The sequence below is a fragment of the Xenopus laevis genome, chromosome 5L (assembly GCF_017654675.1).
Source record: "Xenopus laevis strain J_2021 chromosome 5L, Xenopus_laevis_v10.1, whole genome shotgun sequence".
NCBI classification, from domain to species: Eukaryota; Metazoa; Chordata; class Amphibia; order Anura; family Pipidae; genus Xenopus; species Xenopus laevis.
The window spans coordinates 69,781,613-69,799,746 of NC_054379.1; the positions used below are offsets into that span (position 1 = coordinate 69,781,613).

Genomic DNA, 18,134 nt, shown 5'->3' on the forward strand with positions numbered 1-18,134 from the left:
CCATCCCCATGTACTGGTTACACAATTAAACGGTGAAGAGAACGGAGGAATGTGTGGAGAGCAGTGACATCTAGGAAGTGCTGAATGGAAAGTGAAAGCAATTGTCTGCCAGCCTCTATGCCTAGGCATAGAGGCGGGGCAGACAATATTTGATTGACAGCTGAGATTTTTAAATGAGCTTACAACAGCCATGAATGCTTTAATAAAAAATAGAAATTGAATTTCATGTTTAATTTGAAAAGGACTTTTATTATACAGATTTTTGGGTGACGGGTCCACTTTAAGTTCCATGCCAGCGTTGTAGATTCTTGAATCCCTAGCACTTGAGATGTATATCATTGTTATACTGATGCTAAGAAATATGTAATATTGAATTATAGAATTAAATTACAAATTATATTTTTTCTATTCTATACATATATTTTTTTAATAATAAAAACTATTTACTGGATTTTGGATTCACTGGTATTTATTTATTTATTTTTTTTAACCAACTTCTTAGGTAACCGATGTTCACTTTCAAATGGCCCCAGGGAAACTGGTCATAAAAATAATCTTGTTCTCATAGTCTTGGCTAACATTGTATTAATTGCTTGTGCATAGCACCCTAGTAGTATATTAAATACAATCACAATAATTTTCCTTTGGTACTGAAAAAATGATAAAAGTTAGACTTTAAGAACAAAATCCTACCATTGCTTTTATGGAAAAAAAATTGGTTGTCGCAGTGTTGCCATTTGATAGTATGTTTCTTTCAGAATTCTTATAGTTGTGCAATATCTTGTCCACCCTAGTTTTTGGTCTTGATTGCTAAAAACACAAAGCCCATTGCTAAAACAGCTGTGAAATGAAAAGGTGTGAGTTGTATATGTTAATCTTTAGACATACCCTTGTCAACCACATTTAAAGATCTTGCGTGGCTTAATATTTAAATATTCTATTTGTATTTGCTCTCCAGGAAATAAAGTCCCTCCTATCCCTTTATGGCGGACATTTTAATAATCTTCAAGATGAACATGGAAAGGTAAACTGCGCACTTGCTAATAGAGATTTCCCTTTGTGTCCAAGAAATATATAAAAGGTAGCATGATTATATATATATATATATATATATATATATATATATATATATATATATATATATATATATATAGCCATAACTGTGTTTTAAGAAATATCTTTGAGTTCCACTTCTCTTCATTACTCTTTTCAGTCCACTTTTCTTTTCTTTTTTTTCTAGTCACCTTTCTGTATTCTTAACCTCCCTTCTGAAGAGATGGCAAGAAAACTCATGAAGAGGACAGTTTGTGCAAAGTAAGGCTCTGGTACTATTTATGTACCCATTAGTACGTTATAGGATCACTTAATCCGGAAACCCATTATCCATAAAGCTCCAAATTACAAGGCCATGCTATTACAATTTAAGGAAAATATACTTTTATTATTTTCTTTTAATCTGTAATCATAATACATTATCTGGCTAAGCTACATGAATCTATATTGATGGTAAAAAAATCATATTGGGTGTTTCGAATATGTAAACTTTTTTTTTTTTAGCATCTTCTAGAATGGCAAAATTATGGAAAGATCCCTTACCTTTAAAAGCCATTCCATACCTGTATTACATAAGTTAGGTCCATAAATATCTGGCTAGACAACTTTTTTTTCTAATTATGGTTCTGTACATTACCACAACGAATTTTAAATGTAACAATGCAAATGCAGTTGAACTGCAGACTTTCAGCTTTAATTCAGGCGGGTGAAAAAAAAGATTGCATCAAAATGTGAGGAACTAAAGCCTTTTTTTAAAACAATCACTTCGTTTCAGGGGCTCATAAGTAATTGGACAAGGGGTTCAAAAGTAATTGGACAATTAACTCAAAGGCTTTTTCGTGAGCAGGTGTGGGCAATTCCTTTGTTATGTCATTATCAATGAAGCGGATAAAAGCCCTGGAGTTGATTTGAAGGGGGTGCTTGTATGTGGAAGATTTTGCTGTAAATAGACAGCATGCGCTCAAAGGAGCTCTCCATGCAGGTGAAACAAGCCATCCTTAAGATGCACAAACAGAAAAAACCCATCCAAGATATTGCTACAATATTAGGAGTGGCAAAATCTACAGTTTGGTACATCCGGAGAAAGAAAGTACTGGTGAACTCAGCAATGCAAAAAGACCTGGAGGTCCACGGAAGACAACAGTTATGGATGATCACAGAATCCATGGTGAAGAGAAACCCCTTCACAACAGCCAAACAAGTGAACACCACTCTCCAGGATGTAGGTGTATGGATATTCAAGTCTACTATAAAGAGAAGACTGCATGAAAGTAAATACAGAGGGTGCACTGCAAGTTGGAAGCCACTCATAAGCATCAAGAATAGAAAGGCTAGATTGGACTTTGCTTAAAAGAACATCTAAAAAAGCCAGCACAGTTCTGCAAAAACATTCTTTGGTCAGATGAAATAAAGATCAACCTCTACAAGAATGATGGCAAGAAAAAAGTATGAAGAAGGCATGGAACAGCTCATGATCCAAAGCATACCACATCATCTGTAAAACGGCAGAGGCAGTGTGATGGCTTGGGCGGGCATGGCTGCCAGTGGCACTGGGACACTAGTGTTTATCCATGATGTGACACAGGACAGAAGCAGCCTGAATGAATTCTGAGGTGTTCAGAGACATACTGTCTGCTCAAATCCAGCTAAATGCAGTCAAATTGATTGGGAGGTGTTTCATAATACAGATGGACAATGACCTGGCAGAGCATTAAAAAGGAGGAAACCCAGAATCTGGTGATGTCCATGAGTTCAAGACTTCAGGCTGTCATTGCCAGCAAAAGGTTTTCAACCAAGTATTAGAAATGAACATTTTATTTTCAGTTTTTAATTTGTCCAATTACTTTTGAGCCCCTGAAATGAAGTGATTGTGTTAAAAAAGGCTTTAGTTCCTCACATTTTTATGCAATCTTTTTATTCAACCCACTGAATTAAAGCTGAAAGTATGCAATTCAACTACATCTGAGTTGTTTCATTTAAAATTCATTGTGGTAATGTACAGAACCAAAATTAGAAAAAAAAAGTTGTCTGTCCAAATATTTATGGACCTAACTGTATCTGCATTTTTATATATACTTACAGCCCTGTTTCATGCAGTTGTGAGAGTAGTATTTGAAATGCTATTCCCCTCTGTCTGCCTTACTATGTCCATCAGTAGCAGCCAGAAAATTGGTAACTATTGATGTTCTCAACTTGTCCTTGGCATTCATAAGATTAAAAAGTTAATATGTGATATTTACCTTTTCCCCTTTATTTTTTCAGATCTGTTTTTGAGTTGTGGGGGCATGGGAAAACATTTATGGAATTTCAACAATCCGTCCTAAGCTATCCTTTGGAAAACATGGTAGGAACTATTTACATCATACAGCAAAATTGTAAATGCTCTAATTATTCTGTATAACATTTCTTTTTGTCCATTATTTTAGATGTCGTACCTTCAGCCTAATTCTACTTATAAAATAATCATTCATTCATTCAATAAAACGCTGACACAGAAAGAAAAACTTGAGAAAATTAATGTAAGTGGAACCTTTTTTAAATTTAACATGACCTGTGTTGTTAATCTTTAAGATCATTTTAAGGATGCTGTAGAATGCTCTGTTCTTAGCAACTTTCTAACTGGTCAGCTGGTCTTCATATTTTATTTTTTTATAGTTTTTGACTTGCTGTCTTCTTTTGCATCTTTCCAGCTGTCAAATGAGTGTCACTGACCCTGGCAGCCAAAATTATTGGTCTTCATGGCTACAGTTGTATTGTTATTTTTGCATTTATCACTTCTGTCTCTATTCAGGCCCTCTCCTATTCTTCTTCCAGTCTGTCATTCAAACCACCTCCTGGTTGTAAAATGTACCCTAGCAACCAGATAACTGCTCAAATTCCACACGTGAGAGGTCACAAACAAAAAGCGAATAATTAAAAAACACACAAAAAAAATGAAAACCCAAAAGTTAATTTACTGGTGAATCCCTTTATACTTGATTTTCGCACTATTCATCGGTTTGTGATTGTTAAAAATGTACATGAAATCAGTGAAAACTTCTAAATTGCAAATATAATTGTTTATAGTAAAGATATGTCCTTGAATCGTCCATGCTTTAAAGTACATTTAAAGCCTACATTGTGCTAATGTATATATAAGTTGGGCATATCTTCCCCACCCAAGCCACATCATTTGTACTTCATATACCCCCTCCATTTGCCAGCGCAATCACATTTTCCTAACAAAAATAGCAGCTTTCACCCGACACATCATCAGTAAAATTGACATCTGCAAACAGGACATGTATGCTGTAAAGTTCATGCAATGCAGAATGCAGGTTTACCCAGGCACAACATACTTTGATAAAAAAAAGTTCTGCTGGGGTTGAGCACTGTAATGGTTAAGCTGAGCTCAGGAGAGGTTTTAGGAGAAAAAAATAGGATCAGACAGCTAGAGTTTGTATGGGAACCAGCAATGATTGCTCTTCATTGGCTGTTAGACTGGCGAGCGTGTTTAGTAATCTTGGTTGAGAAGAACTGAGCATGTGCATGAGCCAACGGCCAAAGTAAATTCCTGAAGGAGGGGTACAGTTTGTTTGAGGAGTAGAAGGACTTCTAAGTGATTAAGGGGATGCTGCAACCTTACTATTAACTTTTTAACAACCAGAGTTTCAGCTATGTAAAGATATAAAGGAGTCTGTTCAATGATTACATTTTTGTGGGGAGGGTCTACATGTCCTTTAAAATACTTCAGTCTGATATTCATTAAGGATATCATCGTTTGGAGAGCTTGAACTATTGTTATCACATTCACATTCTCATATTGTCGTGCTAACAAGGCATACCACTAAACATTTCTAATCTGTCCAATCACAGGAACAGCTAATATTGATGATACAATATCTTTCCAGATCATCTCAAAAAAAATTTTGTTCAATACTTGTAAATCTTTGATCCAAACAGACAAATATTAAAGTTCCTGACAGGATATACATTTAAAAAAAAAAAAAAAAAAAAAAAAAAACAATTGAAAGCCTACTTGTAAAGTTCCCTAAAGCTTATTACAGAAAAACTCACTTTCTATTCATTCATGTGATTTTTAGAAGTGTATTTATCAATGGGTGAAAGTGTTCATGAATAAGATCCTGCCTCTGTGTAGGATCTACTTAGTTACTGCTAATAACCATTTTCATTAACAGACTATGGAGTTTATTCCTTTTCAAGGAAAAGTAAACTTGCAGAATGCTGAGAACATATTTTACTTGCTAGAGGATTATGGTTCAGACCCAAACAAAGCACCCAACGAGCCTTTTGAAATCTTCTTTGGCCGGTGGGTAAGTAGTTCATTGTTTTTTTTTCAGAATTATTTTGTTTCCCTATATGCTTAATCTAACATATTGCCTACTAACATGTATTTTTATTGTCTTCAGTTTATTAAAATGAAATTCAATAGGTTTTTTTTTTTTGCTTGTTTAGTTCAAAAAAATGTTATGATCCATCACTTTTTTGAAAGAAATGTATTTAAATAAATTGGCACATTTCTGCTCTAAACCCACCTGTCCTGTGGCTTTGGGCCAACCTTTGCATCATTATTATGTTTCTCTAAAGCTTCTTATTGGAGTTTTATACAACATCATATATATTTATTTCCCCTGACTTCAGTTTTGACCTACTTTTTAGAAGTCTCTTCTGTCTTGTGAAAAAAAACCACTCGCACCTAAAGGAGGACTGTCTTCCATTCATCAATTTCCATGCCTGGCTTGTACTTCCCATCCTTTACTGCTACCACAGAGAGTTCTTATGCATGCCATTCTGCCTCCCCTTGTCTTTCTGTGCCATTCTGCTGATGTTCTCTACTACTCTCCTCAGCCAGTCCACTTGACCTTGGCAGGCTTTCTCCACAGGACTCAGTATCCAGTTGCTACATGTGCTGTGTTGTTTACTGCTCAGTGTCAGTGCTTACCGTTGATCTTTAGGATAATTGTTTTACTTAGTTTCCATGCACTTGGATTCCTGTGTAGATTGTTTTATGGAAATTAGATGAGCACAGATTCATGTGTAGTTTGTTCTATAAAAATCGTGGCAGTCTGTTATGAATGTACATTTAGTTTTCATCAGCGGTGAGAATGTTCATGGACTGACCACTAGATGGCAATAACAGTTTGTTTTTGGTTATTCCAAATTTTGCTAGTCTGCATTTAGTACCTTTAAGAACTTTTTAAGCTGTTGATACTTAATGTTGTTGTGTGTTTCCCCCCCCTAAATACAGTGCTAATTGCAGTGAGTTTGCCAAAACTTCATGGCACCATTTTCATAGCCCTTTTGCAGAATACAAACTGTCAAATTTTCTACAAAACAGCAAGCTTTGCAAAAGGTCCTACATTTGATTATTATTATTAATAATAATAATTATCATCATATTGGTTCTAGAAATGAAAACTGCAAAATTAAAATGATATAAATTAACAGGAATTATCTGCTCTAAAGGAAAGTTTTGGAATGCCTTATATTAACTAGGAATGCACTGAATCCACTATTATGGATTCGGCCGAATCCTTCGTGAAAGATTCGGCTGAATCCTTCTTGAAAGATTCGGCCGAATACCGAACCGAATCCTTTGCAAATTAGGTGTGGGAAGGGGAAAACATTTTTTACTTCCTTGTTTTGTGACAAAAAGTCATGTGATTTCCCTCCCCACCCCTAATTTGCATATACAAATTAGGATTTGGTTCAGCTGAGCAGAAGGATTCGGCCGAAAAAGCTGAATCCTGGTCGAATCCCGAAACAAATCCTGGATTCGGTGCATCCCTAATATTAACTTTTCTTTGCTCACTAGACATCATTTGTTTAAGATTGCAGATGGTCAGCGGGAACTCATTAATTCGTACAGTGTCAAAAAGCGGCACTTTATTGGAAACACAAGTATGGATGCTGGCCTCTCCTTCATTATGGCAAACCATGCACGAGTGAAACCCAATGACGTGGTATTTGATCCCTTTGTAGGAACTGGTAAGTACTGATGAACATTCTCTTCCATGCTGTCAATCTCATTGTAAATTACTTTAGACAGACTAAGTGAAACTTCTTTTAACCTTATTCAGAACTTTCTCTTTGATTTTCTGGAAGATAGCATCAAAAACTATTTTACTTGTCATTGCCCACTGCTGTAAATCAACAACAGAGAAAAACAGATACTTGTTAGAGAGATAAAACAGACAGCATAATGTTCTTTACAAGAAATAGTTACATACCAAATGTTCCCAAATCTTTATCTCAAGCAAAGCATAATGCTCCCTTTATGGAACAATAACATTGTACAGTATACTTTTTTAATAAAATGGACATTTAGACTGGTGCTTCATTCAAACATTTTATATGCATTTTTGGATCACAATTGACTCTAACACAAAATATTCCTACAATATACTACTGCAGGTATATTGACTTTCATGTACACTTCTTTAAAATTCCTGCCTTGGGTGCATGGATATTGTCTACAATATCCATGCACATCCATCCAAAAATAATTAATCCTTATTGGAAGTAAAACCAGCCTATTGGGTATATGTAATGTTTATAGTATCTCTCTAACTATCTATCTATCTATATCACTTCCTGATAAAGGCTCAAGTCTAGGAGCCGAAATGTTGAAATAAACAAATTTTGTTTTTTCACTAAAGTCCTGTGAGTGCGGTTCCTTTTTTGTATCGATCGTGGGTGCACATTCTGACATGTAAAAACCTATTCTTTTTTTCTAATTGATGATGGGGGAACATCATCAAAAGTTATTCAAATCAATCACAAAAAAATTTGATACAGTTGTTGTGCTAATCTGCACCATTTATTAAAGGCAAATTATATCCCTGACATGCAGGCTGATTCATTCATCATCATCATCATCATCATCATTTATTTATATAGCGCTGTCAAGATACGCAGTGCTTTCATCTAAATAAACCAATTTCATAAAAATATTTACCACTGGACATTCCTAAATAGACGATTGACATTTTCGTACTTAGGTCCACTCCCTGGCTCTATGGATTCACTGTTCTCATACACAAACTAAGGACACATATAAATGATAGGATACATCAACCAATAAATGGACAGGCATTTTACTCTCACAGTTCTTCCTGTTACTGTTACAGCTGTGTTATTAGGTGATCTCTATGAAAGCATAAGGACTATAACAAAATGGTGTCTCAAGGAAAAAGGGAAATATTTAGACTAATGTGATCCGTCAGTCAGTCAGATGAATTGTGCACAGTGAAATTGCTGATGCAGGGGAACCCTGGAGCACATTGAAGGTGATGGTAGCTCCAAAGTTCCTGCAGTGGCCTGCGTCAAGTGACACAGCCTACTTGCATCTAAAGAATCAGGAGCAGATATATTTTTGATAATTAATATTTTCAGCACAATTGCATCCATCTTGTGCCAAACTGTGAATTAATGTATCAGACATTTCCGTCCACATTAGGAACATTAAAGCAGAAGCAAACCCTAAAGTTAAAAAAACACTACCCCCACCCCAAATAGACCCCCCCAGCCTAGCTGCTACCCTGGGTAAATGCCTTTACTTACCTTTGGTTCAGATTCTGTCCAGCGGAGTTCACAGGTGCCATCTTCTTCTCTTCGGTAATCTTTGGTAGGTAAGTGCAGTATCGGCGCATGCACAGTTGGAGCAATTTTCTGTTTCGTGACAACTGCACATGCGCCGGAAGTTACGGACATTGGCGAAGTGCCGGGAGAAGACCCGAAGATTACCAAAGCAGCTGAAGATGGAGCCCGTGAACTCCGCTGCACAGAATCTGCACGGAGAGGTAAGTAAGACCTTGGGGCATTTCCACGGGGTAGCAGCTAGGCTGGGGGTCTATTTAGTATAGGGGGTAGGGTTTTTTTTAACTTTAGGGTTAAAACTTGAAAAGGGTCTTAATGTGGGTGTAAATGCCATGTAAAATTTATTGTTGTAGGGTGTGCGGGACTTTTTTTCTTTTCTATGGCTAAATGATACCCACCACCTCAAGAAGGAATCAAAGGAATACATTTGTAGTAATTCTAAACATACATACGCATATATAGTGCCTATAAAAGTATATATTCCATTGACCAGTCTTACTTCTGAAAGATAAACTCTCGTAACCAGGGCCGGGCCAAGGTAGTTTGTCACCCTAGGCAAGGGTTCCAAGCAGCGCCCCCCCCTCGTATATTAGCATTTCCTACCTTACCATTCCGTTTTTTTAATAAAAGAAAATGCATTTTTGAATGAAACTTTTAAATTTATATAAATATGTAATATTTCAAATAAAAATAAGGTACACCAAAATAGAAAAACATCATAAGCCCAAGCCCCCCCATCTGTGCCAGGCCAGCAGCCACCATAGGCCCAAGCCCCCCCATCTGTACCTGTGCCAGGCCAGCAGTCATCATAGGCCCAAGCCCCCCATCTGTACCTGTGCCAGCAGTTCAAGGTCCCAAGCCTCCCCCCATCTGTACCTATGCCAGCCCAACCCAAGCCCCCATCTGTACCTGTGCCAGCCCAGCAGCCATCATAGGCCCAAGCCCCCCCATCTGTACCTGTGCCAGCAGTTCAAGGTCCCAAACCTCCCCCATCTGTACCTTTGCCAGCCCAACCCCCCCATATGTTCCTGTGTCTGCAGCCCAGCAAGCGACTTCAATGCCTTCAATACTTCGATACTTGTGGTAGTAGGCAGCTGCCCAAAGCGCCCAGGGGCCCCAGCCAGCAGGACAGAGCAGACAAGTCTTCAGCGCCGTGTTACTGCTCCTCCCTCTAGGCGCGCACAGCAGGTCCTCTCTCTGCCAGGTCCAACTGATTCCATACTATGCACACACGCTTGCGCCGCAGCCCAATCCGCATGTGCACATCATTGTCAAAGTGGAAGGCACCAACTCACGCTCCCAGGAGGGGGAGCACTTTCAAACTTATTCAAGAATTCAAGAAACCCCAGAGGGGGTTGGGGGCATGCGATTTTTTTTTTTTTTTGTAATGCTTTACAAAAGCAATTGTATTGAATTGGAAACTAAATTGTAAAAATTTAAAAAAATTTCCCATGAAAAGTGCGCCCCCCCAGGGACTGCGCCCTAGGCAGCTGCCTACCCTGCCTACCCCTTGTTCCGGCCCTGCTCGTAACATCATAAACAGATTGTTCACACTATTTTACCTGTATTTTGCATGATCTAATCTCCCTTCAGTTTTCTTCTTCTTCGCTGTAGGAACTTTGTGGGAAGTAGTAAATTTGCGCCACACATATTACTTTGAACTTTGGCCAAAGTACTCTGTCTTGAGCACAAAACATCTGAGCACAAGACATATTTCCACATTGCAGCTAGGTCTCTGTCATGGTTTTTGCTAGACTTCAGATATGTGTATACATGTTCATACTTTGTTACAAAAAAAAATCATGTAAACCTTAAATAAACCCAATAGGATGTATGTTTGTATATATGTATGTACGTATGTGTACGTATAAATATATATATATATATATATATATATATGTATATGTATATGTATATGTATATGTATATATATATATATATATATATGTGTATATGTATATATATATGTATATATATATATATGTATATATATATATATGTATATATATATATGTATATATGTATATATATATGTATATATGTATATATATATGTATATATATATATATGTATATATGTATATATATATGTATATATATGTATATATATATATATATATATATGTATATATATATGTATATATATATATATGTATATATATGTATGTATATATATGTATATATATGTATGTATATATATGTATATATATGTATATATATGTATATATATATATATGTATATATATATATATATATATATATATATATATATATATACCACTATTTTTTAAAACCATTAGGCGGGGGTGCAATGAGGCTGTGACCACAAAATACATATAGACAATACAGGAGTCCTCTGCACTCAACCCATTATCAATATATTTGAGACAGAGCCATTTTGTGCATACTGCTACTGAAAAATGCCTTACCCTTTAAACAAAACAGGGATTGTTTGTCCAATATATTTAAGCTGGCTAACTACGTCAAAGTCATCCCATATCTGGCCAGTCCTATGCTCAATTTTATCGGATTCATTAAGAATTCTATTGCTTCATTATACATTTTACAAAGGGATTCTGTTTTTGCATCTTTAAAATCATCCACATACAAGCACCCCCGGCTCCTCAAATCAAATCCAGGGCATTTATCTCCTTTGTCTGCTTCATTGATAATGACATAACAAATGAATTGCCCACACCTGCCCATATAAATAAATAGTTTTTTTGATGTAATAAAACTCCCCTGCTATTTGTTTATAATCTGTTTGTGTATTTTTTTTCACTGAATAGTTAGAAAATGTGAATTCCAAATTCTCTGCAATTTTAGGGTTAAAGCACTTGACAGCTTGGAACTGCATAGCAAGCTAGACTGTTTACAGATGGCTGTTCTGGATTTCATCACTGTGGAACTGGTTGCTAGTCCAGCTGGGTCTTGCAAAAGTCCAAGTACCAGGCATTTATGGATGTTTTCCTGGGTAACCGTGATAATGGCCCCTCCCCATACAAAGTATAGTAAAGATAAGAAAGATTTTGAAGTAGGAGACATAATTGTAATAGACAAATCAAGATACATTTATTGGCTCATATATTTAATTTTTAACAGCAACACTATAACGATTGCACTAATGTTTCGAGAATTAAACTAGAAACCTGATATATAGCCTCTACAGAAGAAAATATTTTCTGACAGAACTTATTTCAGTAAAATGTACATTAAATCAATAAAATGTATGTGGTGGAACATCAATATAGGTAAAAATGTATCCAAGACAAAAAAAGAAGACCTAAAATGTGTTTGCAAGTTTTACACATATATTTGCATATACAGTATGTTTCTTGAAAATTCATGTTTTTATTTGGCACTATATAATGCATTTTCGTTACTGGAGATGATACGCTAGTTAGTTTCAGAGAGGCTGACTCCAGTTTTTTTTTTTTTTTTTTTTTTTTTTGGGAGGTTGAGAGAAGCAAATCCTCTACCTTCCCAAGTTCCAAAGCTTACGCTTGCATGCAGACACATGGGGGCAAATTCACTAAGATCCGAAGTTGCGCCAGTGACAGCTTTGCCACACTTCGCCAGGCGTAGTTTCGCCAGCGCTACACAAATTCACTAAAATGCGAAGTTGCGCTAGCGTTCGTCAAGCAAAGCGAAGTTATGCTAGCGATGCCTAATTTGCATACGGTGCCAAGTTAAAGTACAATGGACGTATATGTAGCAGCAAATACATTACACTACACAAGCCTGGGAAAGCTTCATAAAATAAAGTTATTTGCCCTATACCTGTGCCCACTGTAAAGTTTAGGTGCCATATGCTAGGAAATGTACGGGGGAAGGAGGGTACCCCCCAAAAAATTTACGATCTTTATCAGCCTATCACGCTTAAAAAAGGAAAAGACGCCAGCGGTTTTTTGTGACTTAGAAACAATTTCAACTTTCTTTGAGGCAATCCCTATCTACTCGATTGCACTTCGCTTGGTCTGAGGTGGCGAAGGCAAATCTGCAGCAAGAGGTAACATTCAGTAAAATGCACAAGTTAGTGAATTAGTGTAGTTACGTCACTTCGCCATAGAGCAAATTCGCCTGGCGCAAGGGTGCGAAGTAGCGCTAGAGTAGGTCCACTTCACTAGCGAATTTACGCCAGCGCCCATTAGTAAATCAGCGAAGTAACGAAATTACGTCACGCTGGTGAATTTGCATTAGCGGTAGGCGCTTCACACTTTAGTTAATTTGCCCCATGAAGCGGAACAGAGGTTGGCCTGAAAGTGCCAGCTTTTGATCTTCTTTCACAGCCTGCAAAAAAAAAAAAGAATCAGGCTGAGAGCAGCAGAGCAGTTGCTGACACATGTATGTTTTCCACTGGCAATTCACTTTGTCAGTGGGAAAGCATTTGAAGTAAGTTCCATCAACGTGCAATATTACAATAATAATTATAATATTGCCTTCAATATTACAATAATAATTGTAACATTATATTGCATAGAAACAGTGTATATAAACACTAATGTGAAACCTTGTATACGACACCAGTAATGTAGGCAGCCTTGAATAACCTTGCTGTTACTCCACATCCTAAACCAGGGAACACTACCAACTCAGAATCATATTGGATTTGCAGCTTCACCATCTACATTGTAGTAATGCAAGAAGGTGGGCCTTTACTTGTCTACCTCCCATGGGTGTATAAGGCTTTGAAGTAAACATATGGTAATGCTGTACAAATGACTAAACGGGACCCAAAATATTGCCGGTATAAATTTTGTATTGAATTGGAGTACTCTGCAAATACAGCAATTCTGGCTAAACAGAATACCATCCATAGAACATTGGGTTTCCTTTATAAACACTGGGGTACTGTGGTAACCCATGGCACCAATCAAATGCTTGCATTCATTGTTAAATCAGCAGCTGGCTGAAAAAAGCCATTCGCTGATTGGTAGCTATGGATTACTGCCTATTGTCCAGTGTTTATGAATGAGCTCCCTTGAGTCTTTATGTCAAACCTGCATCATTTAGTATTTCAAATGTGGGTGTTGTTCTCACTTTAAAGGACAAACATTATAGTTGAGAATAGTAACTCCCGAGAAACCCTGCATTGCATTGTCTTCTGCATTGTGCATATTTCTACACTCCTTTAAAGGGAAAACGAAAGAAGCAGGTTAGAAATGTGTTACATTATGTTTTTGGCTTTTGTACAATCCTAAAGCAAACGGACCTTTACCAGTAAATATCTGTGTCAGTAAAGATGTGCTACTAAAGATGCCCCAGTAGCTCCCCATCTTCATTTTTGCTGATTCACTGCACATGCTCGGTGCTGTTTTTAGTTACTGAGCTTAGGGGCCGACTCAAAATATACAGTGCACATAGAATATAAATGTCACACTATAAGACTGATTAGTAATTAATACAGATAATTACTACATGGCAGCACAGAAACCAGTGCAACCAACATCAGAATTTAATAATCGGCCTTGTAGGATCATTTTATATTATAGGCCAATCTAATTTTCTGCTTGATAATATGCAACAACCCTTAAGATTAGCTTCCCAGCAGCTGCTCAGAGACTGCTGATGTGAGTGCCCCATACCCCTATGACAAGTTTGATGTTCTGGATACTTGCTGCTATTGAGAAGCTGAAACTGTAGGCTGGTGCAATAAGTTCATTATATTAATTGTCATGTTTAGCCCTATTCATTTTTAGGGTTTTGTTAGAAAAGAGAAGTGGTGAGATACCCTTTGTGGGTGGAAGGACAAAGTGGCAGTTGCAAAGTTAATCACAAGTGCCAATCACATTTATGTCATGGCCCACAAGTCAAATCAGAAAAGCTTCAATGGTGGGGGTAAAGTGAAATGTGTGCAGGCTTTGTTCAGAACAGTTCCTGAGTTTTTATTTGTGTGTTCTTAGTTTTCATTGTTGTGCAAGTCGTTTTGGGATTATAAATTTGGGATCAGTACAGCCAACAGGGGGCACTAAAGCATAACATATCCAAGTCTGTTTAAGACAAGCAGTAAAAATAAGCTATGTAGCCCTGCAGAATACTACACAATATTTGATATAAACATGTCCTGTTACTTTTAGAAACAGCGACTGATTGTGTATGAATGTTGTCTTTCAGATATATGGTTTCACTGATTAATGAACAGCTTGGGTCAGAGGTTTTATGTTTGCCAGCATAGTTCCTGATATGTTTAACTCGGTAATTGCTTCAGTGACAGTTTAGGTAGCACATTTTGAAAGTGACAGGTAGGGGATCTGGTATGCAGAAACACATTATCCAGAAAACTCTGAATTATGGAAAGACCATGTCCTATAGACTCAATTTTATCCAAATAATTCAATATTTTAAAAATGATTTCCTCTGTAATAATAAAACACTATCTTGATCCAAACTCAGATATAATGCATCCTTATGGGAGGCAAAACTAGCCTATTGCATTTATTTAACATTTACATGATTTTCTAGTAGACTTTATGTATGAAGTTCCAAATTACAGAAAGATCCATTATTCAGAAAAACCCCGAGCATTCTTGCTTTAGTGTACCCAATGGTGGATTAAAGAAAGCAGGAGTACTTTAACAATCAGCATTAGAAAAAGCAAAATGCATTGAAAGCCAGTTTTGAAGGGTGTAGTGTGCCAATGGTTAAACAGAACACTATATACCATAAAGATGCATACCTCTCAACTGTCCCGTTTTTCGTGGAGCAGTCCCAATTTTGACAGCTCAACCCCCTGTCCCGGATTGTTACTGAAATGTCCTGACTTTCTCCTGATCTGCACTGAACAGCCAGAAAAAGATACAAAGAGCCCATAATACGTGGCAGGTGCACTTAGATACATTTGTTACAATTTAAGAAAAGCAAAAAAAACAATTGTAACAATTTAATATAAGCAGGTCTCTTGGGGTAACTGTAACTTGCAGCTTAAAGTAGAAGGAAAGTCATCTTGCACTTGAGGGTGTCAAATGTTAGGCACCCCCAAGTGATTGTATTGACTTACCTGAAACCCTGGGCCGGTGCTCCTATCAGCAGAAAACTGCACTGGCCCGGGGTTATTCCAGCGAGCACCATGGAGCTATCCTGTTTCGGCTTCTTCTTTCTTCAAATTCCCTGGGCAGAGTAATGCGCAGTAGAACTAAATAAGTGACTTTTTGTTAAAGTTTGGCTTTTCGTTCTACTGCGCATGTACAGCTGTGCGAAGAAAGAGGTGGTGCTCACTGGAATAACCCCGAGTTGGTGCATTTTCCTGCTTATAGGAGCACCGGTTCTGGGGTTTCAGGTAAGTAAATACAATCACTTGGGGTGCCTAACATTTAACACACAGACTTTTCTTCTCCATTAAAGAGCACTTCACCTTCATTAGCAAAACTGTAATAACACATAAAAACCAAAGAAATATGTTTAAACTTTTATAACCTGCCAAATTGTGTAAAATTAACATGGTAATTAGGGGGTGTGGCCACAAAAATGGGCATGGTCAAAAAATATTCGCCATAATATGCACGCCAAATCTTTTTGTCCATCTTTCTGTTTCCATAATTGTGGGAGGTGTGAACAGGAAAATGCAATGACAAGAAACCTCCTCTACCCCAGCTAGTAGGGCACTTTAACACTTTGTATCTGCCTGCAAATTTAGCTGGTATAGAGGAGGCTTGGAATGGTGGTTTCTCAACATCTAAGGTTCCAAAGGTTGTTTTTCTATGGTATATAGCATGATTTGGGGAAAATGTACTGGTTGCCTTTTTATTGTGTATAGTATGATTGGGAGAAATGTACCTTCACAGTTTCTCTTTAAATGAGACAATGCAACTATTTTCCTAAGATGAAATCCATTGTAGAGGAAGTGTATCTAAGGGCTGGGGCACAAGAAGCTACTGGGGGAGATTAGTAGCCCAGCGTCAAATCTCCCCAAACTGCCTCCCCGCAGGCTAGAATCTAAATCGCAGGCGGGATGGCACTTGGAGCGCTTCGTTTTCCGAAGTTGCCTGACGAGGAAACTTCAGGTGACTTCGGAAAATGAATCGCTCTACCCGGCAAAGAGGCAGTTTGTGTAGATAATTCGCCCGAAGAAGTGATTTGTAGCTTTGTGTGCCCTTGCCGTACTTGTGTCCATTTACTTGTGTCCAGATGCTGAGGGTTGTTTGCAAAGAAAGCAAAAAGTTCATAGACTGGATATCCCTGCATTCCATGTATTCCAACAATAAACTAACTCTACCTTCACAAACTGTGGGATCAATATTTTTTTGTATTACTTGGTACATTAGTAGTTTGCTGAAAGACATATCTGTGTAATAGCCATTATCATAATTATATATCAGATTTTATGCTGTACAAGTGGCATATCTGCTTGTTTAATTGCTCTGTGAAATAAATTTACAAGTTACATTTTATCAGTGTCATGCTTGCTATGCAGTGTTCTTCCATCTGGAATTAGTAACATCCCACTGACACATTATGAATCTATTTTACGTGAGATATCTCTTGTTCCTGGCAGACATTTATAAACATTTAGATGATTTACTCACTTGGGGTGCTAGTAATTCTTTGTGTTTGCTGTAGGTGGCCTTCTGGTGTCGTCCGCTCATTTTGGAGCCTATGTTTGTGGTACTGAAATTGATTACAATACAGTCCATGGTTTGGGTGAGTATTTGCATATTTATTGCAGAACATTAATTATTCATAAATGATCCCCTAAAAGGAGTATGTTTCAAATATCTATAAAAGGTGTAGAAAATCTGCATTTTTTTAGCTGTAGCTTAACTGCAGCCTGCTGGGCAGACCCCCCAATATGTGCAGCTACAAACGAGCAACAGTTTATTGCTTTAACTGTTAAAATAAGTTTTTCTTAATAAAAGTATTCCAACCCTATTAGAAGTATAGCCAAAGACAGTTTTGATCTAAAATACAGTTACGCAATCTGTGGTTAACATGAAGCAATCCCCTCTTACAGATAATACTTATATACAGTGCAATTTCCTGTCTTCACTGTTAATCCATGGAAAGCAAATTACTACCAGAGCCGTGTAATGTGTTTTTTTCCTGTTCTGGAGATATTTACTGCCCAAAGCCTGTGCTGCTCTTTTGGCTAGATTTACTATATACAGGTGTGCTCAAAAGATTACATAGCCCTGACAGAATTTGTAAAATCTTAGCTATTTTTTAGAAAATTACGAGTGATCCTGTGACATACCATGATTTTATTTCATAATATTGTTGAGGGAAAGCTATGGTATTTATAACACAATTTATAATATTCATAATGATAACTGAAAACACAAAGATTGCCCTGATCAAAAGCATACATATCCTTAAATGTTTGGGCTGATAATGTACACTCAAGTTAATATGCACAGGCAGGGCCGCCATTAGAAATCACAGGGCCCCACTCCAGATCCCGCCCACTCCACACAACAGTTAAAGGACCACACAGACATCATTGCTAAAAAAGGTAACCCCCCCCCCCCCACACACACAAGTTATAAAAAG

At 37.2% G+C, this 18,134-nt stretch overlaps 1 protein-coding gene across 2 annotated transcripts in view; it reads left to right on the forward strand.

The window, feature by feature from the left end:
• The window catches only part of trmt11.L (tRNA methyltransferase 11 homolog L homeolog), a 43,487-nt gene that overhangs the window by 1,447 nt on the left and 23,906 nt on the right, over window positions 1-18,134 (forward strand). For both annotated transcript variants that reach the window (NM_001091485.1, XM_041562161.1), the window contains 7 exon segments: window positions 959-1,024; window positions 1,241-1,314; window positions 3,316-3,397; window positions 3,480-3,572; window positions 5,232-5,366; window positions 6,885-7,041; window positions 17,208-17,288. In NM_001091485.1, coding sequence (NP_001084954.1) covers window positions 959-1,024; window positions 1,241-1,314; window positions 3,316-3,397; window positions 3,480-3,572; window positions 5,232-5,366; window positions 6,885-7,041; window positions 17,208-17,288 — 688 coding nt within the window.